Source organism: Arvicanthis niloticus, chromosome 17 (genome assembly GCF_011762505.2).
Source record: "Arvicanthis niloticus isolate mArvNil1 chromosome 17, mArvNil1.pat.X, whole genome shotgun sequence".
Taxonomy (NCBI): domain Eukaryota; kingdom Metazoa; phylum Chordata; class Mammalia; order Rodentia; family Muridae; genus Arvicanthis; species Arvicanthis niloticus.
This window is the reverse complement of record NC_047674.1, coordinates 52,780,756-52,806,657: the sequence shown is the minus strand read 5'-3', so window position 1 is coordinate 52,806,657 and position 25,902 is coordinate 52,780,756. Positions and strand designations below refer to the sequence as shown.

General features: G+C 43.2%; 1 protein-coding gene across 10 annotated transcripts in view; it reads left to right on the top strand.

Moving 5' to 3' along the window:
• The window catches only part of Runx2 (RUNX family transcription factor 2), a 314,966-nt gene that overhangs the window by 136,464 nt on the left and 152,600 nt on the right, over positions 1 to 25,902 (top strand). For 7 of the 10 annotated variants that reach the window (XM_076915248.1, XM_076915249.1, XM_076915247.1 and 4 more), the window contains one exon: positions 16,784 to 16,957. The exons of the other annotated variants lie outside the window; for them this stretch is intronic. In XM_076915248.1, coding sequence (XP_076771363.1) covers positions 16,784 to 16,957 — 174 coding nt within the window. The remainder of the gene's footprint in view (positions 1 to 16,783; positions 16,958 to 25,902) is intronic. 10 annotated transcript variants of the gene reach the window in all.

Sequence of the window (25,902 nt, the reverse complement as noted above, 5' to 3'; positions counted from 1 at the left end):
CTTGGACAAAGCGGAAGGTCAGGTGAAGAGATGTGCGGCTCTCTCCTGGCCAGGGGATATTTGAAAAACCAATGAGGTCAGAAACTCTATTAAGTAATGGTACCACATTACAGTTCTCTGAGGTATTTAAGGACACAGTGCAGTGTGTGCATTGTGATGGGTTGTTGCAAGCTTTCTCTTTTGGGAGATGGTTAGTCTTTGCTGGTAGGAGGTATATGAGCAAGTCACTGATACTTGTTTATGCCTCCTCATAAACCTGGAATTTCAGCAGAATCCATAGAGCATTGTTCAGACTGCCTACTAGAGACTGCCTCCCTCCTCCCTCCCTTCTCCCCTCCCTCCCTCCTTCCCTTCCTTTTTTCCTTCCTTCCTTTACACACACTGTGTAGTCCAGGCTGGCCTAGAACTCACATGTAGCCCAAATTGGTCTCAAAATTTCCAGCCTTCTGTCTCAGTTTTCCAAATAATAGGATTACAGATGTGAGCCACCACACCTGACTAAAACTAGCCTTTTGTTTTATACCTAAGTAGAAGGCAAGCTATCTCAACTCTGATACAGTTTCTTTCTTCCTAGGTATTTTTGTGGTGATCTTTGCTGCTGCTTCTGCTGCTTCTGCTGCTTCTGCTGCTTCTGCTGCTTCCTCCTTCTCCTTCTTCCCCTCCCTCCCCCTGCCCCTCCCTCCCCCTTCTCCCCTTGCCCTCCTCCTCTCCCTCCCTTTCCCCCTCCTGCTCCCTCTCCCCCTCCTTCTCCCCCTCCCTCTCCTCCCTTTTTAAAAAAAGATTAAATGGCTGCTAGCAATTAGACTCCTTCGGTCCCTGACCCACATCCTAAAGTCAATATTTTATTTATTCAACAAGCATGCAGAGGCTGTATTAAGCATAGTTTCAAAAGTACTGTAGGAGTAGATGACCTAGTCATGTCTGATCTATCACTTGACTCAGAAAGAAACTGAGGAAGAAAGAGACTCATGAAATCTACTCTGAGACATAAGCTGTGGATATTAATGACTATGGGACTGAGTGACAGAAAGCCTCAGAAACTGAGAAAGGCTGTAAGAACCTAAGGGCTGAAGTGGGCGGGGTCACTCAGAAGCACTTTGCTTTCATTTGGGAGCTCCCAGGAGGGTCTTATTAAAGATAGTAAAGCATTTGATTGGAATCTCAGATATCAGTAATTAGACTTACTGGCAGAACTTTGGGTGTATAAAATTGTAGGTAGATAGTCTATGCCTCTCAGAAGGCCCAGACTATGTGTATCTTTTATTTTTCTGTGTTTCTTTCATTTTTGTGACAACCTCCTCCCCCCAATCTTGTCCCTGGCTCCCCTTTTCAGGTCTGTGGATGGAAGTTATGACGTGGAAATGTCATGTGCTTTCCATTTGACTCAGGTGATTCCTTGAAACCCTAGTAGCACCTGTTTTCCCCTCAATTAGTATAGGACCTACTTAACATTTACTGCTAACTTCAAATGCTACCTTCTCAAGGACAGTTATTCCCCTGCCTCAATCTCAGCTGCAGTTGCTGAGCTGCACCTGTGTGCTGGCTCCTGCCTGCACTGTAGCTGTCTAATGTGCATCATCTGAGTAAGGTGGACCATATCCACTGAACTTCATTTTCAGGGTGGTGTTAAGGAGTAAAATATACTGTGAAGTGGCACATGCCGTCACAGACAGCTTACTTACGTATAAATAATTGTGCTTATTCCCTGAATGCTTTTTGAGATTGTTCTAGAATTTAGCAGCCTCTGGAGCTTTATTATTGTATAGGAAAAGGGAAGAGATCCAAGAATCTTCAGGCCAGCTTGGTGGCTCAGGCTTTCTTTCCAGGTCTCTTTACATGTGCCTTTGGCCTTAAGGTTGCAGCTTTGTAAATGGTACCACTCAGATTCTTTGTCTTTACCAACTGCAGACACTTTTCCTTCTTTCTCCTGATAATAGGAGAAAGTACAAATGCAGGGAGGGGGAGAGGAGAGAAGACAGCCTGAATCCACTTCATTTGTTCCCCATTTTCTTTAAGATTATCAGAGTGGCAAACTGTATTATAAGAAGAAACTGTATTATAAGGTCAGAGAAGGCCTGAGATGAACAAGGGTGTTGGTCATGCCAAACCGTATGGAGAAAAGCCCACGAGGCCTAACCCTACCTAAAGACTATAGGCTTTGGGGGAAGCTGGGAAGGGGAGTCCCCAGGGAAGGGCACACCTGTTGCATACAGGTGCTATTATATAGATTGAACAGGTTATATTTGAAATATATATATATGTGCATATGTATGCACATATATGTCTATATACATATGTATGTACATACATATATGTACACACACACAATATGCATTGCAATAACAGGCCATGAATTTGAAGTAGAGCAGTGGTGAAGGGCATATAGGAAGGTTTGGAGGGAAAGGGGGGAAGGGAGAAATGCTGTAATTAAGTTATAATCTCAAAAATTATAGAAGATGCTAAGCGTCAGGGATGTTTGCTGTCACTTCATGATCCTTGTATGCTCTTGGATCTTTAATGCCAGCCCTGAGCTCCACATTTCCCAGTGTAGTATTCAAGCCACAACCATTTTGTTCACTCTAATCTGTGCAAACAAGAGCCTCGGAGCCACTTTGACTTGACCCAGAAAAAACTGGCTGCTGTGTCTTGGTGAAGGTTTTTAGGTCAGGTACTTCCACTTCTGTAAAACGGTATGGTCACATGTGAACCCTGTTCGAACTTATCATGACCCTTAGAAGGATTATAGGATGATGCCCAAGAGGCAGCTAGAATGAGAGGCTGCAGCTCAGGGGAGACTGGACTTGCGTTTCCGCAGTTTTGTAGACTCGAAGCCCCTGGTATTAACCAGCTTGCTTGGGAATTGGGTATATGGAGTGAATGGAGGAGAATCTTAACCATGTTGAAACAAATTCATTTCATCTCCTTGCACCCAGGATAACAGGCTCTCCCAGCAAGCTCCTTGGGGCCTTTGTAGCAGGAGCAGATTCAGAACTATTTTGGGGCCCACTTATGTGTCCTCCACAGCAATCCCTGTGGGGCACTTTTTTTCCACACATTCTCAACCCGTTTTCCCATTGGCTCCACATGCACATGACTCTTGGAAGTGTCACACATTCCCCATCACTTCCTGGTGCCCCCACATACATGAGTTCTATGAATATTACAAACACATCTTAGGCATAGCATTTTTGGATTCCCAGCCTCCACCAAGGCTGGTCTTTTTTGCTGGAACACCAACTTCCTTCTGGTTTTGCAGGTTTGAACCAAACAGTAAACTCATGTCTCAGTCTCTCTGCGTTACACCTTTTACTTATTTTAATGTGCTTGTGCTGATCATGTCTGACTGCCCCCCATCCCTGTGAGCACTGCACTAGCTCTATCCAAGCTCAGCATTTACCCTCCTGGCCTGTAATAGAAAAATCATTTCCTAGCTCATTCCATGCCTCTTGCTAGTCTCCTTGCATGTCTGTCTTCTGTGAATAACATGATTTCCGTGAGCTGGAAGCAGTTCATGGCACACCCTTGCTTTAAATACTTTAGCAGCTCCTGTTATTTGTGGGATGATGTTGAGACAGTGTGGTGTGGTGACAAGGCGCTTCAGCATCCGATCTGCCCAACTGCCTCCCACCTGCACTGTTGTGGCTCATGCCAGCCCTGTCCAATTACTTCACTCTGTAGCTCCCTTATCTCGGTGCTTCTGCACCTGCTGTGCCCTCTGCTTGCAATGTCTTCTGCACCTGTGTGATGCAATTCTAGTTACCCACAAAATCCACACAAAGGGTCTCCTTTCAATGACAGGAGGCCTTCTCCATCACTCTTGGAAATTAAGTGTCTATTTTTCTGGGTCTCCTCTGATTGTTTGTTTACCTTCTTCTTCTGCTCTGTTTGACCACACTGTCCTATTAATTTGCCTGTCTGGAATGACCTTCAGTGTATTTAAGCCGCCAGGTACAGGCTACATTACCTGGAAATGGTTTCCCGTGAGTTCATGTTCCACTTGCCTGGTGGGTTTTCTCCTCTCATACATTTTGCACTGTTGGCATCCAGTGCTACAGATTCCTCGTTTGACAGATTAGAATGGTGAGCCACAGAGATGAGAAGTATTGTCTGTGTTGACACCAAAGGGATCAATAAATAGAGACAGTTTCAGATTTACATGCTCCTTGTGCAGTCACACCAGGCTTTAGAAGCAAGACTCTGTCTGTTGCCTGCCTGCTCACTCTTTCAAGTGCATCGTTATGTTCTCCCTCCCTCCCTCCCTCCCTCCTTCTCTCTCTCTCTCTCTCTCTCTCTCTCTCTCTCTCTCTCTCTCTGTGCGTGTGTATTGTGTGTATGATTTTAAGGATGGTTAGTAAGACCTGTTAAACCATTAGGCCAGTTAATACACATAAGAATGTATGTATGTACTGAGCAGAAGGAATATTAATTTCTGGGAACATTTTTGGTATGAGGTCCATGAGGTAGACAGGGTCCAGAGAAGAAATAGCCAGACCACGACCAATTCTTTAGTTGGTTCAGCCCACTTTGGCTTTCCCAGTGAGCATGTACCATTTTTGAAACCAACAAAAGGTACCAAACCAGGCTGAAGGCTGGAAACTATATATAAAGAAAGGTATGTCCAGGAGGCAGAGGTTTCTTGGTGTGTGTTTATAAAGCACATTAAAGAAAGGCATGTTGAGCCTTGAGATGATGGCATCTATCTGCAGTGATGTGGTATCTAGAACTACCCAGAACTCAGCTAGTAGCATTTCTGTCCCCTTAACTGGACCCTGCCTCTCATATACATGTATAGATATGGTAGGGGAGTAATATCAATTTTCACTCATACATGTGTATGTCTGGAAAAACTGGAAAAACTGGAACTGATGATTCAATATGAAACCCACAGATAGAAATCTACAAAATTAACTTGCCTTAGAAATAAAAAAAATTAATTTTAATCGTTAGTAGTTTTTAAACAAATATTAACAGATCTCAACCCACTTTTGCTTTAGCTTACAAACAATGGATATGTTCTGATATCCTGTGTCTTGAAAGCGAGGCAAAGTTTGCTGGCTTCTAACACCCTTGAAGACTATGCTAAAGTTCCTTTTATAAAACCCTGACTTGATCCTACTCAAAAAACCTGGCACCTTTCATGACAGAGTGGAATGTAAGAATACTTTAGCAGATCTGAGTAGGAGTGGAAAACTCCGGTAGTGTGGGGATGAAGGTGTAGACTTTTGAGTTCCTTAATCGGAGTTCACAGAAGATAAGAATGTTGGGATTAACACCGCAGACTCCCTTCATTACACATGGCTGAGTAGAGCAATTATCTGTCTATCAAGGCTAGGAACGTTTGTAATGCCGTTAAGGAAGGGTAGATGGATGGGTGGGTAAATGCTATTCCATTGCAAGAAGGTGCTGATGTATGCTGTAATCCTTGGAGTTTCACTTATTTAAAAAAATCCTTTTTATTTGGGAGTTATATTGTCGCACCCTTGCAGCTTAGGGAGAAATGATGTTTTATGTTATATTCTTGACCATTTTTCACCTCTGTACCCATCTGAGTTTTCTTAGAGGATTGTTTCAAAGACATCTTTTGTTTAATCATGTTTAAACAATCTGTTTAAGACCTGTTGCATAGATATAAACACGATGGTCCCTTAAGGTAGTAAAACAGACTCTGTGAGACACCACACATACTTCTCACAGAGCTACATCTATTATTATTATTATTATTATTATTAGCTATATCTAAACTACCATTTCATCCACATCTGACCTGAGAGGATAACAACACAGCTCAGTTGACCTAATCTGCCAGTCAGAGGACACCGACATTGACCCCCATGTGTCATCTTGATGTCTCACAATCAGAGAAGTGCAGAGCAGTGTACAATTGGGGAAGCCTTAGACTAGATTAAAGTTAAGTACTTCAAATCTGCCTTAATGGCTGTGTTTATATCTCCCCATTCTTCGTTTCTTTCAAAAAGTAATCAGGTTTTGCAAGCGTCAAGAAAATCACCTCATCTTGCCAGCTGGAACTGGTCCAGCTAAGGAAAGAAATCCGCCCCCCCCATTCTTTCCCTTTTTCTTCTGTGATCTTTACTGCCATTCAGGCTATAGGAGCTGGCTGAATTTTTTCCTTGGTTGTTGCTTTTTAACATTCTCTTCCCTTCACAGAAATGGGAAAATTGAGAATGATGCCCCATGGCCCTGGGTAGCAATCCAGGAGATGAGTGCTTCTTACTTCCTAATCTTTCCTCCTCTCTCTCCCCCTCCCCTTCCTAAAACACATAGAACAGGCCATAATCATGAAAGGGAAACCCGTATGCATACAAAGGAAACTGAGCTCAGGAGCCAGGGATTGTGTGACTGCCTGTGGGCTGTTTGTCCCCAGACACTTTGAAGAATAATGCCATCCATGTTCATCTGGTACCCTGACATACAAACAGCGATGATGTTGGCTCAACTACGGGAGCCTCCTTAACATGAAAAGCAACCTCATGTTTCTCACTGGGTTCTGTAACTGTCTTAGCACACAGAACTTTGGTATTTGTGAACATACAAGACTGAAAGAACCCAATGAACCTGTTTCCAGTGTCACATTAAGTGTTGGAGTTAAATGTAGACAAGGAGAAGAAGGGAACCTTCTGTGTGTTTCCCACATGGCCTGGCATGATACTGGATGTTGAGGTGTCCCTAGCAAGATGGGATGTATCGTGGTCAAGAGAGTCAGAAGGACTGAGGATAATAACAGCAAACTCTCGCTCTTGCAGCCCTTGGTGCTTTTCTCTTTTGGTCGTTCCTTTTGCGACATTTGGTCTATGAAAAAAATGAGGGTTGGATTGGGACAGGGGAGGGATAAGTTGACAGTATTTTTTTCTGGGAATTAATTGATCATGGAAAGGAAAGGAATTTGCTATTGGACTAGTGAGTTGGCTCGCAAGGTGCTTGCTGCCAAGCTTGTAGCTCTGAGTTTAATTTCCAGTACCCGCAGGGTAGAATGAGAAAATGGACTTCTGCAAGTTGTCCTCTGACCCCCACATGTGCGCCGTGAGTGTGGTCATGTCTGCATGCACACTCTCTGTTGCGTTCTCCTCTGTCCCTCTCACCCCCTCATATCCCATTTATTTTCAGATGATCTTTTCTGTCCATTCTTAAAATCCTTCTTCTCAGGTCTAGAGACAGGACTCAGTGGTCCAGATCTTGCTTAGCATGAGCAAGGGCTGGGGTTTGATCACCTAACATGGAGGTGGCAGGGCAGAGTGGTAGGCAGTCAGGAAGAGGAAAATAGAGAGAGGAAGGAAGAGAGGGAGGGAGGAAAGGAGGGAGGGAGAGAAAGAGAGAGGACAAAAGTTAAATAAAACCCTATTTCTCTGTTTAAACTGTCAGGAGTTTCCTTCAGCTTCAATATCTGACATTCTTTGAGTCCATTATTCCAAGACAAGAGAAGATGTTTTAAGCTTCTTTACTGGACTTTATTCCTGAGGTGTGACTGGTTGTGCTCTAGCACCATGGCTCTCCCTGCTCTCCCCAACCCCACCCGATATTCATGCTTTGGTTGCTGGGTTTGCCACATCCCCAGAAGGTAAAAGTTATAAAAGAACTTGAATTTCTGTTCATGCAAATTAGTATAGCACCAGCTCTTTCATTTGCGTATTTCTTGAAAGATCTTGAACTTCTCAACTTTCAGAAGTGCAGGTTTTGAAGCGGACAGCTTACCTGGTAGGCCTTCACTTCTCTCTCATATTAGCTAATTGTACTTTTTTAAAAAGTGCTTGCATATGCAAGTAAGAGACAGGACTTTGTGCTGCTGATCTAGACTGTGGCCTCTTATTAAAAGAAAGCAAATCCAACTTTTAACATTAAAAAAGAACTAAAGTTCCTAGAATATTTCTATGGAGTCTATGGGCTAACTCTATAATTATGTCTCTAGAGTAGATTATATTTTTCTTTTCCATAATTATATTTTACCCAAGAGCCTGGAAGAGCTTCAGCCTTTTCTTGGGTGCAACGATTCTTCCTGTCTTTTCTCTGGATAAACTCTGGATCAGTGTCTGTGTACCTGACTCGGTTTGGGGGAAAGGGGTCTCTCAGAGATTCCTGATAGAGACTTTGCTTGTCTTTCCTCTGGAAATTGGTTTATATGCTAACAGGTTCCCTAAGAGAAAAGCTCATTTGTGAAATACCGTTAGAGAAGGATCGCCTGAAATCAGATTTGCTTGTTATGTGTGGTCCTGTGTTTCCAGCCACATGCTAAAATTACTCTAGGGCTCTGTCCCATGTCATACTGCTAGAGGCCTTAACTATGAAGATGGTTTCTGAGTGCTTTTATCATTCTAATCTAGAAATAGTTTTGGCCTAAACAAGATAGTATATGGTTAGGGAAAAAAGATGATTCAGCAGCCTTTCCCAACAGAGATGAGCGACTCATCAATTTTACCGTGGGAAATGCCTCCCAGCTTTTCCCCCCCCCCTTTCTGCTTTCCACTGGACAAAAGGAAAGATAATTTCAACTTTATCTTGGTTTTTTGTTAGTTCAATAGGAGCTTGTATGCACCTCCATTAAGATTGTGGTGGATATAACAGATGACAAACATCCTCAAGGGATGGCCAGTCAAGCTGAGGGATATCTATAGAATAATGGGTTTTGAAATTCTGTATAAATATTCGATGTCAACTTGTAGCAGGCTAATGCTCACTGAATGCCTTTTGCATCCAAGTGTAACCATGTGCCATGGACATCACATGTAGTTGGTCTGTGCTCAGTTACCAAGATAGAAACCAGGGGGGAGTCACACAGGCAGAAAACACCAGGGTGGTATGATGACCCAGTCCAGCCTTGGGAGGAGATTTTACCAAGTGCAGCAAATGTGTGTTAAGTTGTGAGGACAACTTGGACAAAGACATCAGACTTCTTTAAAGAGCGTTGGACAGACCACTATGAGCCACTGCAAACAAGAGTAATGACACACATTGGGGCCATATTTCCAGGTTCTTCTTTGCTGGGTTTGAGGGAGTAAGGTGGAGCTGTACCTGGATAGATCCAATGGATCTGAACAGGTAAGTAACATGAGATTTGGAGTTGGGGAACAGAAATTGTGTTAGGGGTTGTAGAAGCTCATACTTTCATTTATAGTAGGTGAAGAAACTAAGTCCCAGAGTCCCTTCCTGGGGTCATATGACAAGACAGTGTCCTCTTGAATGTGCTACGCAGCAGCTGCTGCTGCTGCTCTCTGTGGTATGAACCTAAGGCCTAGACTTTTAGGGAGTTGCTCCAGTGGGAATGGGAAACAAAGATCCCATTCCTTTGGACCATGTAGGAATGGCCCTGACTGGACACCATGGGCTCCAGGGGAGGAGGTGATAGATGTCTGTACACTGGATTTGGGGACCTGGAAGACTGAAGGTGGTGATGGTGCAGACATAAGGGAAGCAGGGGTGATGCTGACTCAGGTGGTTTGGGATGAGAGGGAGCAAAGGAGACTAACTATGGAGTGGGTGAGCATGGGCGTTTGATTCCTACCCTCAGCACACAGTCATATGAGGACATCTGAATGCATACAGGGGACAGCTTCGCTTTTCTCAAGGGCATTTTCGGTTTCACGCCCGTGTAGGAGTATAGAGGCTCAGAGCCTTTAACCTAGAGCCTCAGGGGTCATGAATTAGTTGGGTCAGCCCTTGACATAGCTTTCCCAGGAGTCTGCATAGCGCTCCCTGCGTTTGCTAGAAACCATCAGCCGAAATGCCAAGAGATTCAGAGCTGAGATAGCTCTTGTCTCAGTAGCAGATTTCCAAATAAGTCATTTGGAATTGAAGCTCTCTGTAGGGGGAGTGATTAAAAGGTAATAATCAATACTTCAAGAGACAGGAAGGTGCTGACTATATGCCAGCTTTACAATGCACCCACTTCCTGCAAACACACATCCCTTGTTGGGATGCTTGGGCTGCTGTTGGGATAAAGGGGTTTGAACTAAGGGGCCTTGTTAATTTGTCCCAGAACAACTTCGGAATAATAGCTCCACTGACCTGTAGCAGATTTACTCTGGAAAAGTGGTGCAAGCCTTCTCTTTTCACTTAGAGGACTGCTGTCAATCACAATATCCCGGAGCTCTTACATCCTGTGGCTTCAGACCTCTTGAGCTGTCCCATACCCAGTGATAATGTCATTAGCTAACATCTCCTTGATATGTCTCTGCTCTGGGGAAGCCCGCACGTGTGGCAGAGGTTAGAGAGCCACCAAATATCATTTTGTAGACCAGGAGATCTGTCTTTAGAGGGCAGTTCTCTATACTGAATCACATAGCTTAAGAACCAATGCCTACCAGCACTTGGGAGGCAGAGGCAGGTGGATTTCTGAGTTCGAGGCCAGCCTGGTCTACAGAGTGAGTTCCAGGACAGCCAGGGCTACACAGAGAAACCCTGTCTAGAAAAACCAAACCAAACCAAACAAAACAAAACAAACAAAAAAACAAACTAAAAACGAACCAATGCCTAGCCTGCAGTGATCTGAAGAGGGTGTGTCTTGGGTTAGATTAACAGCACATACATATTTGACATCATCTGGTCTCATATGCTACTTATCTTGTTTCTGTCAGGTGCCTTCCAGCTAGCTGGCCCTCTCTGCTGACCAGAATCTTGGCCCTACGGTGGGCACGGTGGTCTTAGCAGTGGAAATTTCCTTTCTGTCAAAACCAAAGACTCCCTTGTGCTTTGCACAGTGCCGTTCATTATCAGTTTTATTTTATAACGAAAGAGCTTACAAACACGCACAGAAAATATCCTGATAGAGGCGTAACCTCTCAGCACCTTGCATGTTTGTTTTGTCACGCCAGTTTTACCTGCTATTTAGCTGAACTGTTTTAAAGTGAGCACTAGATACCATGACATTTGACCCTTAAGTATATGTCAGTGTTCCTGAGAGCTTGATGAAAATCATTCTGATTTAATAGCTCCCATTCTAGTGTCCCCAGTTGATCTCCAAGCTAAACGTCTGCACTTTTGCCTTCACCTCAGCCATTCCCGTCACCCATAATGGCTAACTTTTTCCTCCCAGTATATCCTGAGCTTCTTGGAGGCAAAGATATTATCTCATCCCCTTTCCCACCCACCGCCTCCTGCTTACATTGTCTAGTGTGGATCCCGGGTGACAGATATGTAATACTCATTGACTGGGCCAGATGAACCTAACATGGACATGGTGATGATCAGCAGTGGGATTTTTTTCATTCCACGTTAGGGAGGCCCAGACATTCCACAGCACATCCTTTATGGAATATACCTCATCCAGTTTCTTCCTGGTATATCTGGCATTGTGGAGGAGGAGCAATATAACTCAGTGTCACTCATGTGGCTAGACAGTTGCCTGCAGCAGGAAGTTCTGGCTGGGGGAACATTGTTCTCAGAAGCTGTGAGACATCGCTCAATGTCTTGATTATAAAAATGAGCAAAGTGGGTCCTGTTGCAGAGCTGACTTTATTTGCATGCTCACAGACCACACACTTGCCAGTCTCTTCATGACAATTTCAGTTGCCTGAGTCTTGAAAGGAGAAGTTACAGTGGCCATTGCTGACTTTTGTGTGCATGGGGCTCAGTGGGGCTGTTGGCCACACTGTGGCCCAGGGTCTTAGTAGTTCTCATGTGTCTCTGCTGTCAGCATGTGTGAATGCTGTGACCTTTTGCTCATGCTTTTATACTGGTGGCCCTGAGTCTATTGCAACAAAAGTCATATTCACCCACGTACACTGGGACTTTTTGAAAGAAATCTTTTTTGAAAACTACTTTTTTGTTCTTTCCCATTTAAAATTCATTTTTGCTCATGATTTCCCCTGAATGGATTCTGCCGCACTGTTATGTCATAAAATAAGCTGGTTGGCAATGGGAGAGCAAAGACCATTACGGCTAATGATCAGGAAATCCAAGCGTTAGTCCCACCACTAACCATGTGACCTTGGGAAAGCCATGTCCTCCCAAGGGAACTCGGGGTCCTCTCAGGGTCCTCATCCTCAAAAGAAGTACACTGCTTTAAAATGTAGGGTCCAGATTACATCTGTTACCCTTTTCATCTCTCCAGTTTTAAGTTGCTTTCAACAATGCTTAAGGATTACAGTGAGAGAAAAGGGAGATTTTCAAACAGCAAGTGAACTTTAGCATAAATGCATGGCCACTAGTCCAGTTTTCCAGGAAGCACCAATCAGGGCCTGTTTCTAAAGAAAGACTTTGGCTACTGGCTTCTGTAAACGTTGCAAAAAAAAAAAAAAATCATGAAGCATTTTTAAGGGATAGTGTTGTAACACGATGCACTAAGTTTTCTTCCAATCAAGATGTTTCTCTGAAAGGGAAGTCTGTTGACCTAGTCGGTGGTTGCATACATATTTATTGAGCACCTACTGTAATGCAGGCCCTGAGTCGATTATAAGAACCCAGCTGTTCATAAGAGACAGGCACTTATTCTTGTGGGATTTCAAGTTTTTTTTTGAGGAGGGACAAATAAATATGCAAGATAATTACAGATTGTAACAACTGCTACAAAGGAAGTAAAGGCTGTGTTCAAGAGCGTGGGGACATCTTTTGGTTATGGGAAGCAGGGCGAGGATTTCAAAAGAGGTAACATTTACTCTAGATCTAAGCAATAAGAAGTGGGCCATACAGAAAAGTCAAGATTTTCATCTTGGGAGTATAGGGAAGTCCTGGCATTGGGAAACTTCAGAGCAGACAGCGCCAGACCCTCAGAGAGTTAGATCGGCTCTGAGACTAGGGTTGCAGCTGGAAGAATACAGAGAACTAAGGAGATAGGCGAATGTATCAAAGCAGAAGTCCCAGCATTTGGGGGCCAACTGAGGAAAATAATCTAAGCTCTTGACTGCAAGCAGCCGAGTGGCCAGTGATGTTCATTGACATTAAGGACTATATTGGAGCAATAGGCTGTTTTGGAGTGACTCAAGAGTTCCATTTTGAGTATACTGAATTTAAGATGCCTATGATACATCCCAAGGGATCCTTCACAGAGGCCATGGGAGATAGAAACCTAGAACTCAGGACAGAAGGCAGGACTCCATCTAGAAATAGAGGAATCATTCATTGTTGTGAAGGTGGGGTTTGTGCTGGATCTCAATCTTGGGCAGTGGGTTTTTGGTCCTGCCTCGTATTAGATGACATAGAGCTTTAGAAAGATAACTTTCCTCCAGAACCTACACCCTAAGTATTTAATTTAACCCACCCACTCCAGGATCTGGATGTCCATATCTTTCAGAGTTTGAGGGAGACTTTTCCTATTCAGCCAGTCTAGAAGGATGACTGCCTTTGGGAGAAGGTTCAGCTAGAGATGTTCCAGGATGTGCTTTTATACAGTACCCTTCCCCCATATCTATGTGTGATTTGTATGAGCACATGTTTTCATGAGTGTGTACAGGTAGGTGTTCTTGTGTGTCTTTGTGTGTGTGTGTGTGTGTGTAAAAGTTTGAGGTTGACATCAGAATCCTTCCTCAGTTGCTGTCCACTTTATTCACTGATACAGGGTCTCTCACTGGCACCCAGAGCTCACTGGTATGGGGTAGTCTTGCTAGCCAGTATGTTCTGGAGATCTTGTCTGTCCCTTCTGAGTGCTGGGATTGTGTGAGCCCTATGCTTACCCACACTTACTGGGTTCCAAGGATCCAAACTCTGGTCTTTTTGCTTGCATGGCAGGTGGGTGCTTGCCCACCGAGCCACTCTTCAGATCCTAGAGTCTTTTCTCTAGATTCTTTTCCCTAGAGCAGTAATGGAAAAATTGCCCAATCTGCCTACTGCTCTAAGTAGCTCCTCTTTAGGGGTGAGGAAGGTTTAGTCCTCCAAACAGCAGGATCAGTTACTCTGTCCTTGTCTCAGTCTGCGACTCCGTTGTGCCCTGTGTTCTTAGTTTCTGGAGGGATTGTCTGGTGCTGATGACTGCAGCCTGTCTTTCAGCCATCGTTTGAGTACCCCATGATGTGGTTTAGTGGCAGCCACCATTCGTCATGGTTGAAAGATGAAGAACCTGCTTGGCTTTTGTTTGGCATTGTGCTGTAAGGGTCTTGTTGTGGTTGTGGTGGTTGCTAGGAGACATTAGAGAAACACAGAAACTGCATGTACTTTTCCATATTGGCATCCTCTGGTAGACACTCCATACATTATTCTAGGTTGTCTGCACATCTGTGGTAGCTGTCTTTGAGGATAACTCTGAAAAAAAAATGATTGGGCCTTTAAAAATGTCACCTGCTCTTTACATCTTTCACACCCAAGGGCTATTCAAAGTCCTTTCCTCTTGTCTGCATTCTTCTAATAGGAACAGCACTGGACTGAGAGTAAATAAAGATGTGCCCATACGTCACACATGCCGAACATACAGTGCAATGTATATGAGTTCATGTAAGATTGCACAGCCTTCTCTCTAGCCTTCAGGAAATTTGCCATGCCAGAAAGTGGATCATTAAGAAAAGAACTTACAGGGACAAGTTCATAAGCTTTTAATAGCTGTGTCAGCATGAGAGAGAGAACAGAAAAGAAGGAAGATGAGGAAGAAGAAGAGGAAGAGGAGGAGGAGGAGGAAGAGGAGGAAGAGGAGGAAAGATATTCTGTGCATCTGACTATGACAAGTATTTGTCTAATAATTCCGATTGTGAAACTGGTTAGAGCCAGGCAGCTATACAGAGAAGTTCCGCTACAGCCATTTATTTATTAAGATAATGGGTGAGTTATTGTAATTGAACTTTGGCTATTCTTTCACCTTATGTTGAAAACTAGTCTTGATATCTCACTGAGCTTACTTCTTAAGAGTTCTAGGCACACTAAGTCACCAGAGACAGCTCAGAGAGAAAGACAGATGATGAGGCCTCACGATGGATAGGAAGCTTACTTCCTACATGCTACAGCTGTAATACCATCCTGGCCAAGCTAGTCAAGAGTTGAGGGCCACGACCCAGGTACCCTGCCCGAGTAGACCTTGGTCACTTCATCTATGAATAATTTATTAGTTGGGGTCTAGGGGGCTGTTTTGGGTCACCTCTAAAAACCTTTAGGTTTCTAAAATCTATTTGCAATCTGTATAAACTAGGGAAAAATGACAATTAACAACGGATTTCCTTTGTTTTTTTCCTGATCATGTTTTCAACTAGGTCTAGTCCTTCTGTTACATCCAATGCCCAAAACACACACTGGCAGGAAGTAGGAGGTGGGTGCATTTCAGTTAATGGGCCCGGTTGGAACACGCTTGGCTGTGGAGGCTGCTACACTCATATTACCAAGGCTTGGCTTCCTGTCTGTTTTCTTTGGGCTGAGTAGGCAATGAAAAAGGAGACAGGAAAATACATTTTGGGGCAAATAAAATAAGGAATTTGTCTTATGAAGACAGCTTATAGCTGGGGAGTTCTAATGCTCAACTTAACCCTCTCCTGACACCTTTGTCCCCCTTGTCCTGTACACAGGGGAAGGTAAGGTGTCACAGCACTTAAGACAGTGACAGATGCTCGTTCCCGACGAGGCTATTCATAATTTGTGTTCGATGTTTTTACTTGTATGAGTAATAATACAAATTCCCTTAGTTTTGCTTCAGAATGCGTCCTCTCATGCAGTCATCATTCCAGCACCATGCCTCACATCAGCTCCTGTTGTTTGAGCATGCGTTCTAAAGTGCTGAGCAGCAGATAGGGGCTCCCTAGCACAGTGATCCACTCCTGTTAGGTGCACAGTCACACACAGTCACTGCACCAAGACACTGCCATATTCCTCTAGTGGATAAGTTTGTGAGTTTTGAAGATGTTGCAGTACTTTGATCTATTTTTAATTTGCTTGTTTCTTTAATACCCAGATTTTCTTTGCTATAGAACTTGAATAAACCAGAAGAAAAGAAAGGTCTGTCTGTCTGTTTCTCTATGCCTCTTTCTATTTCTCTCCCATCCCTTCCTCCTTCCCTCCCTCTTTTTTTCTCTCTCTCTCATCTCTCCCTTCCTCACCCCACTTCTCCTTTCTCCTCCCTTCCTCTCTCCCTCCATTCCTCTGTCCTCCCCCCACCCCATGTCTCTCATATTGGGTGGTGACATTCACAGTCACCTATTTGGCCCAGCCCCACTTTCCACTTTCTTGCATAAAGCTACAGTGGTAGATTTAAAAGAAAACATATTCTGTGTGATTTAATAGGGTGTATTATATGCATCTGGGCTTTGGCATATCTCAAAATACTCAGATCCCTTTGGAGAATCTGACTTTCTTTGCTTATGTTTCTTCTTCCCCGCCCTTTTTCCCTCCCCCCCCACTTCCTGCCCCTTTTACTTCTCCCCTCCTTCTTTCTTTGTGTTTTCCTTTTTTGAGTTTTAACTTTTAAGCAAGGAGTAGGTAGGTAGCTGTAACATAAAAAAGAAAAAAATCACTATAGTCATTATGGAAATTTGCCTTCAAAAATGTGTTTGTCCATGCTTCTTTTATGACAGTGTAGCAGACTCCCTGAGCTTTCAGATAGGCTCCCCCATTATGAAGCAAAGAAGGGGTTCCCTAGGGTACTCAGTCGTCTCATCCTCTCATTGGCAGGGCTAGAGGAGGCACCTAGAGAGTTCCTCTTGACTCCAGGCCACCTGTGGGACCCTCAGTCTCCACATACAGATAGGATTAGGAAGGCCTGTCACCCTACAATGCTTGAAGAGCAGTTTGCATAGACGGGTCATAATCAATATCAGTATTGATAATTCCTTGGCTTAAACCACCCAGTATGTATGTTCGCATATCTATAGAGCACGATCAATTGTTCAGCTAATTAATGTGCTTTTATTTTATGATTTGCTGTTTCCAGGGCACAGACAGAAGCTTGATGACTCTAAACCTAGTTTGTTCTCTGACCGCCTCAGTGATTTAGGGCGCATTCCTCATCCCAGTATGAGAGTAGGTGTCCCGCCTCAGAACCCACGGCCCTCCCTGAACTCTGCACCAAGTCCTTTTAATCCACAAGGACAGAGTCAGATTACAGGTAAGACAGACACATAGGTTTCACTTGGAGCCTGGCAAGCTGGGGGTGAGGGGCTACCAGATAAGATGTGTTCATTCCGTGACTTCTAGAGCCGCGATCGGCTCATGAAAAACTTAAGATGCGAAGATACTGATTTCTTCCTTTTTGTTAAGACCGTTTGACATTCGATAACTTCGGGATGAAAATGAGGGTTTCTGCTAAATGCTGGGGTTTACAACTATGTCATGTACACTGCGGCGGGCGGGAAGAGCTGTGGGAGAATGTATGATGTAAATTCTATATTGTATCCAGGTAGTGCAGGGGACAGCATTACAACCTGACCATTGGAAGATTAGTGTTGCGGGTTCAGATTTGAGCTTAAATTTCTTACACATTAACCGTTTCATGTAGTTTGCTTCAAAATAACCCAGGGCTAAAAGGAAGCCTTGATTGGTAGTTAGAGGCAGGGTCAGCGAATAGTTCTTAAGGCAGACAGAACCCATTTTGGATTCCCAGTTAGCTCCGGTTCTCCACACTGCATTTCTGTTTATATGCTTCAGTGAGCTGGTCACTTTGTTTCTTCTTTACATCAGCATCATGTCATCACTGGGTAGGATGCATCAAGGTCCCAGCTCTTTTTGGTTTTCTACCCCATTGGTGCAAACACAGATCTCACATTAGGATCAGTTTGATTGCTTTGAGGTCCCATTGACAAGAATAGTGTCAGATCTTTAATCTGCATATCAAAAAATATCAAGAGGTCAAAGAATATTATGCCATCTACTTGCTGTCTTTGCTAGAGGCAGACTAGACTAATGAGAAAATGAGTCAAAACAAAACATGCAGTAAACCCTAAGTGTGCATCTTTTTTGATGGCTAGGTTTTCCTCTGTAGTGGAAATACTTAAGTATGCATAGCGGTCTTGAAATGGGAACGTTCATGACCTACCTCTTTTCTCCTGCCCATATTATGCAAATATATTCTTGGATATTTTCTAAGAGTTCTTTTTCTTTCTCTGGGTTTGTTTAGTAAATGAATGCAGTTGCATAAAAGTAATATGGAATTGTAAAAAAGAAATAACATGTATCAGGACATTGGTGAGCACAGGATATTGGTGTCATGAAAGAGCGTTAGTGCTCAGTGAGAGGACCACATTTCAACCTGTCTGAAACGTGAAACAGCATGCGTGAAGCAAATGGCTAAAAATGTGTGCTAGATGTGTTCATGATAAAAGTGCAAGGGTGAGTTCACACTAGCCTGTGAATGTTACGACTTTAAAATACTGGACTTTAGTTGATTAAAATTCAAAATAACCATCTTATAATAATTCTTAGACTGTGTGCATGTGTGTATGTGTGTGTGTATGTGGGGTATGTGTTTATATATTATTTGTAATCACGAATAATTTTATATGAATATATACATTGTATGAGTTGGTAACCACTAGGCTACTTAAGTGTTTTATTTCTATGTTCTAATCTTTAACTATTTGTTAATATATTAATGACTAATGGTTTTACTGTTTTGCTTACTTTAATGTGTATGAGCGTTTGTGTGTGTGTAGTGCATGAATGTGGTGCTCTCAGAATCTAGAAGAGGACATCAGATCCGCAGGAACCAGAGCTCATGGGTGTTAGATCTTCTATAAGAGCAGCAAGTGCTCTTTACTGCTGAGCTGTCTTTCCCGCGATTCTCCTACGATGGGCCTTTAAAATGGTGCTTTGAACCTGTCTGGTGTTAGTCACTTAAGAAGCCTAAATCTATAAGTAAAGTCACAGGAAAGCTCCATTAGCTAGAGCCTAAAAGTGCGGCTTAGGCGTCGTTGCGCCAGACATTGCAAAGGCAGTGGGGAGGGGCTACCTTTAAAGGCATCCCTAAATGTAGATGTGCAAGTGAGCTTCTGAGAAAACAGGGGCATATGGGAGACAGAGCATCTGCGATGGTCAGGAGTGTGAGCCCCTCTGAAGAACAGATCCACCTCCAGTCAGCAGCAGCGTCTCTCCACCACCTTCCCTCTTGGGAGGATCAGGGAGGTTGGGCTCCCTGCTTGCAGATGCTCAGCATGTTGGTGGCAGGACAGTGAATATTCCCTGGGTCTGTTTCTTAAAATGAAATTATGAAAGTCCACAGGTATTGATAGCATCTTAGAAGTCTGTCTTATAAATATTGGTCCTTCACTTGGGGGCCTCTGGTATTGGTGGAACAATTGAGGATCAGTTATTGTCACTGTTCCTCACTGTTCTCTTCTGGTCGTGATAGCTTTTCTTCAGCCTCCAAATACAAAGGTGTACACATACATCTGTGACATGCTTTGCTCTTGGTTGTGTGAATGTTCTTTAAATTCCCTCACATTGTTGCATGAGTGAGGGGGGGGGGCAAACATACCTGCAAGTAGTCAGGGATATGTCAAGTCTTGAAACCAAACAAGTAGGAAATCCAGGAACACCCAGGGCAGGAGCTCCATCATGGGAGAATGAGCAGATTTCATCTCAGGATTCATCTTCTTGTTTATTTAGTAAGTGTGCTTTTGAGCCCAGCACATTCAGAGAGCCCCATCTTTGGCAGGGCAGAGAGCAGGGGAAAGTGCTCTTCTTCATCTACTCTCACTGAAGAGGCTCGTTTGGATCTTGGTCCTCCCTCACGCACCATGCTTTTCATAGTAGTCTGCATACTGACGAGATAGAACTCCTCCTCAGGTCTTTTCATTATCTTCCTGGGAAGAGCCTTTGTCAAAAGGCCCCTCTCCATTTTCTGAGCAGTTGTAGGGATGACATTGTTTCTTAGCTTCCGTGTATCTGTTTTCCTCCATTGGCTAGTGTGGACTTCTCTGAAGCAAAGAGTCTCACTAAATGTTGACTTGATGAGAATCTAGTAGAGAAGAAATAGGTGCAAAAAGACATGTATATCATGCTTTTCTTGTTTGCATAGGCTGTGCTTTCTAATTTCTTATCAAGGCCATTCTTGTTTCCTGAAGGTGAACTATGACAGAAATCCCATTTCTATATAAAACTCTCTGCTGTTAAACCAGTTGGTTTCATACCACAGGGAGCTGCAGAACTCACTTTCTTGAGACTTGCCTAGAATAGTAACTTCTTCTTGGCATTTCCTATCACCATTCTAGTTCATGTAATTCTCTACTTAAAGATGTTGGTCACAGGACCTGATTTTTTCTTGTTAGCTTGGTTCTCTTGAGTTGTTTGTCCTCCAACAGTTCCCAGTGGTCATGGTTGTATGCTTACCTGAAGTTCTTCATCTTTGCCCAACATCAAAGGCAGATGACTTCTTCAGAGTCCCTGAACAGCAGAATGAAATTCAAGGAAATCGTTAGTGCTTAGTTTTTCATAATTAGTCTTTTCTAATGTCTCTTGCAGTTCCTAGGGCCAAAAGTTCTAGCCATATGGTGGGCTGGCTTCTTTGCTGTGCCAGGCCGGTGGTGCCACTCTGTTGATGTCTTTGATGGCTCATGTTCTTTCTGCCTGAGGGACCAGGGCCTCCCCACAGCTTCCTGAGGAAGTTGCTTCCTCCCCACCTCTTTTTATCATTCTGCCATCTGCTGCCTGTCTCTTGGCACCAGGAAACACATAGCCTGTTGCAAAGGCCGACCCCTTTTGACTCAGCATGTGGTGATGGTTTTGGAGGTTGAAGATGCTGTGGTGAGAGGTGCTCCTCATGACAGCTGCCACTGTAAATCCTCTGCATGACACAGCTATATGTAAAAGTAATTCTGGTCTCTGTGCGATGGAATTTTGATCTCATCACTGGAAGGACAGTATATACTGATATTTTTCTCTTAATCATTCATGCAGGAAATCAGTTGAGGCTTAATGTTTTGCTAGCCATCATTGTAAGCAAATCAAACTAATGCAGTTTTTGTAATGGATTTTATGAATTTTAGAAATGCAGTGTTTCATATCTGGAATCTAGTTCACATAATCTTCTGTGCAAATATGTTTTTATAACAGGGCCTGGTCCTCTCTCATTAGCTTACATTTCAGTGACATTTACAGCCAATAAAGGAGCAGTACAAGTATACAAGACACCATTTCAAAATAAGTGTCCAGGAACATGAAATGAAGCGCCTAGTACAGAGCGACTTAGGAAGGGAAGGAACTAATGTTGATTGTAAAGTTGGGAAGGAGTCTTTGGAGACAGGCCTGTGAGGAGCAGCACATAAGCGATGGGAGGACTCGTGCAGATGGGAAGACTCAGGAAAAAGCAGGCTGAGGCAAAGCTACGGAGGGCCTCATAAGCTATCATAAGGAGGGGATCCTGTGTGCAGTGCAGTGCCATTAAAGGCTGTTTTCTAATTACCAACATGTTTACATGCCACCTGCAGGTGCTCTGTATAAGGTGCATGCATCCCATGCGCCAAAGGTAGAAGTTAAGTTATGTTCAAGGTGCTGCTCCAGGAGCTGATCTGCTGAGACTGTGGAGAACATAGAACTTGGTGGTGGTGGTGGTGGTGGGGTTAACCTGGGCAGCTGGAGGAGAGTGATATCATTTTATGACATGGGGAAGATTTGGGGAGGGTATGAGTTGTTTGTAAAACACTACATGAAAATTAATTTTTCGTGTATGTAGATGCTAGAAGTACTCAGAACAGCGTTTGTTTGTTTGTTTGTTTGTTTGTTTCTGCTCTGACTTCCACTTCAGTAGTCCTTTAGCCAGGACTAGATTCTTGCACATCTGCACAATGGACTGTCATATCATTTGGCTTTCTCCTTGTGGCATGTGCATGCTGCTCATCTGACGTTTTGCTCACAGTCTCTTTAGTAATAAATACGCCATCATAGTCCTACTTTTTAAAATCCTTCTGTTTATTGTTTTCCCCAAGACATTTTTTCTTCCAAACTTGGACCAATCGCCACTGCCTCTGCCAGGCCTCTTCTGACCCATTCACTGAATCAGGTTCCCCTGCCACCTTGTGCAACGCTCTGTTACATCACGGTCCATGTGGGGACAATGACTTGACCACATTGCATCAGACTTTCCATTTTTCAAAGTCTAAGGCCATGTTATATTACTCTTTGTGTCCCTATTGTCTTCCATAATGCCTAGGGCTTGGTGATAAATGAATAAATAGGTCATTGATTTCTTCCGGAAGTATGATGGAATATTATCCTGGTCTTAAGTCTTTGTAGTTTCTATTTGATTGGATTCTTATTAGCTATCATTTATTGTTGCATATCATGAGCCAGGCATTGTTCCAATGAGGTTAAGTCACACACCCTTCACAATGGGTCTTTTAGGTGGGTAGTATTGTTGTGGCAACTGAGGGCCAGAGAAATAAAGGAGCTTACCCAGGATCCTGCTTACAACTACTGACTATTAAATAAAGGATTTAAGAAACATCCACATAGTTCCAGGGCCAAGTTGAATATTGTCTTAGGTGCTAGAGAAGACACATTTCTTAAAGGGATACCTCAGGAGTGTCTGGTCTGTACTTTAACGTGCTTATTGATGCCTTAAGATGTTTTGCAAAGATTATACTTTGTAGATGGCTAAAGTCGATTCCATTGTTAAATTTGTTGTTTCTGAGTGTCAGATTTTTGATGGACAGTCACCTGTACCTCTATCATTTTGGATGTGTCATTAACCATCTAAGTGGACACATGTCATATGTGACTGCTTCCCTTTTCTGCTTTCCACTGGATATTATTTAGGATTCTCAGGGGAGATAGTGTCCTAAAAGAGATACATTAGGAACATCTGGCTTGTACTTTAATATGCAACAAAATCATTTTTTAATGATTAAAGTGCAGTTCTATAAAGCATGTGTTCATAGTGATAGTTTTAAAAATAATAACTGGAGGGGAACTGTTTGCCAGACAGTCTAAGGCCATATAAATTGCATGAGCAGTTATCTTGATGGGGTAAGGTCATCTTCCTCCACTTCAGTCTGATTCTGTAGTCCCTTGGGGGAATAAAGCTCCTTTAGAAACTAAGAGGCTCTCCAGCCAACTATGCCAGCAGGATTAGCCTATGCATAGCTGGCTGACCTAGGCCCAGCCCACTGTTGCTTGTCCTGAAGCAGTTATCAGAATAATCCTCTCAGAAGTAGGACAGGACAGCTGAGTAGTGTGTGTGTCTCAACTTGCTATTCTCTTCAAGTGCAGAGTGCCCACATGGTTCTGGGATGACAGACAAGCCGGGAGGAGACATGGGCATGGCTGGTGTGGTGGTGGTTGTGCATGTGACTGGTAGGGAACCCAAGAGAGGCTCAGGAAGAGTGGCTGCAGGGTTCCACCAGTGTGGATATGGAGAGGAAAGTAAGCCAACGTGTCCCTATTACTCAGAGGCACCGTGGAGCCTAAAAGAGGTGAGGCCACCAACTCAAAAAAAAAAAAAAAAAAAAAAAAAAAAGAAAAAAAGAAACAAAAAAACACACACCATTGGAAGTAGTTCTGTTTTCCATTGGTGGTACTGTGTTTGAGTTTCTGAAGTCACCGGAAAGTCCTGCCCAGGCTTCTTCCTTTGAGAACCAGTGGGCAGGGTGTCCAGGTAAATAGGCTTGCTGCTTTGCCCATGTGTGTGCCGGAAATCTCATTGGAGGAAGCGGCTGATCACAATTCTTATTTAAAAAAAAAAAAAAAAAGCGCAAATCCTGTGTGTAAACACTGTCTCCTGTCTGTTAGCTTTGGGAGGCGGCCTCTGAGTACAGTTGAGATGAGGCACAAGTTCCCATCTTTAAAGAGCAAGGCTTCAGGCTCATGCTGTTGCTTAGTCTGTCAGGAATACCCACAGAGTAACTTAGAGAAGGTATTTGGATTTGTGACTGGTGGGATTCCCTTATTCTCTGAAGATTCTTCTAGAATCAGAGAGGGATGATTATCTGAGAACCATCAGTTTCTTGTCCCAAAGATTCCTTTTTGTATTTTCTTCTTTCTGGACCAAAAGATCCACAGCTGGCATCTAGTAAAAGCAAGAGGAGTCTGTGTGTTACACCTTGCTTCATTCTGGTTGAATCTGTCTTTAGGCTTCTTTCCAGAAAACATGTTGGTTTCATTCTTCCATTCTTTTCCACAGCATCATATTTTTCCTTATAGTTTCATGTTGGTTTTATGTACATGTATGTACATATGTATATATACATGTATGCAATATATGTATACAAGCAATTCCTCTTTATTAATTGCCTAGGGACCTTGCTCCCCACCTTTCACTTCTGGTGATAGCCTGTAGGCCAAAGGCTCAGGGGACTACACTGGATGGAAATATACCACCAGAAGGCAGATCTGGGGGTCTGGGGAGGCTGTCAGGCACATCTGCCCTAGGTGCACTAGACTATACCGTGTTCACCCTTAAGTTTCTGGGGCTTCTTGCAGAGATCTACTATGCATTGCCCATGTGGGGTGAATGACAATGATAATTTATTTATGTATTTTCAAGCCAGAAACATATCCTAAGCTGTTCTTCATTTGATGTATTGAACATATAAATTATATGCGTATGTACATATAATACTTAATACTAATTTGTATGTAATATTTTATCACTTAACATATAAAACATACTCCAGGAATAAAATTGCATAAAATTAGAGGCCTTCCTTGTTCAATCAGAATTTGCTCTCTAATAGTTTAAAAACAGTTTGCTTTAATGGAGTTTAGAACAATAGCCTTGGCAGAGGTTGTCAGTGTTGACTTATCTATTGACTTAGAAAATTGGAGCCTGAGGAGATTTCTGAAATTCACTGAGCTGAAATAGGAAATCTATGTGTCTGGAAGAGAGCTTTGACAGGGTGGTTTTAAGTGGGGATGGGGGGAGGCTTTGGGAGGAATGTTAACTTATGTGTGAGATGTCACCAGAGTGAATAGAGGGAAGGGGGAAGGCTTAAACTCTTGATTTGATTTTTAATTGCTGGTTGTGGTGACTTTGGGGATCACATGTGGCTTGTGGTCTATAGGTAACTTTGCTGTTGGATCGCCCCATCTACCACCCCAATCCTGTCTCTCACAGCTGACCAGAGCAAGCGCCGTGCTGCCCTTGCTCAGCTTCCTCTTTGGTATTTGTTTTATGGTTCAAATTCTCCATCCAGTGATTATTCCTCACACCTTACCTCACTGTGAAGCTTGGAAAGATGGCTTCTAACCTTTTTAGGCTGTGGCAAAAATAACAGACAAATGTAGGACCAGAAGGCTAGTAGATGCCTTCTTCAAATCAGGCTATGGTTTGATTAATGACCACTTACTTCCTGGTAGACCTCTTCGCTGCTTAAACATCTGAGAGGTAGCATCTACCTTGGCAAGATTCAGGTACACATCAGGCAGGTGAGCTTTCTACTAGCTGGTTGCCCTAAGAGTCCCGGGGGCAAGTTTTAAGGGAACCTCTTCTGCCTTCCGAGTTCCACAGTGATTGAGTGTGAAAAGTGCTTTGTATATAGGCTTCTTAGCAGGACTTCAGCGTTTTTTAGTGGACTGGAGGCATGCTGACACTAGCAATGGCTCCAAAATATTAATCAGAACTAAGAGTTTTACTAACAGCAAAGACATTTTCAGAAAAAGGAAGATGGAGTAAAGGGTTATACATCACACTGCATACATATACATACACATACACATACACATGTAATACACATGTAATATATGTGCAATATACGTGTAATATACATGTAATAGACATGTAATATACATACACATGTACACACATATATATGAAATCTCCATTGTCCTCAGTCTTTGGTATATTTTAGTATCACCTGGGGGAGACCATTAAAAGGTTCTTCAGCTTTGAATCAGAATATAGGAGGTAGGTCAACAAAAATTCCGTTTTAATACCCCAGGGTCACGTTGCCTATTCAGAGCCAATTGTGATGCAGCCCAGGCAGTGTCAAAAAGCCTCATTCTTATAGTCAGATTATGTGTTGAGCCGTTTAGTGTCTTCTGCTTGTCTCTTGGTTTTTCCAAGTGCATCCCCTAGACCCCACCTTGGAGTTCATTTCAGCTGCTGTTTTCCTTGCATGTCCT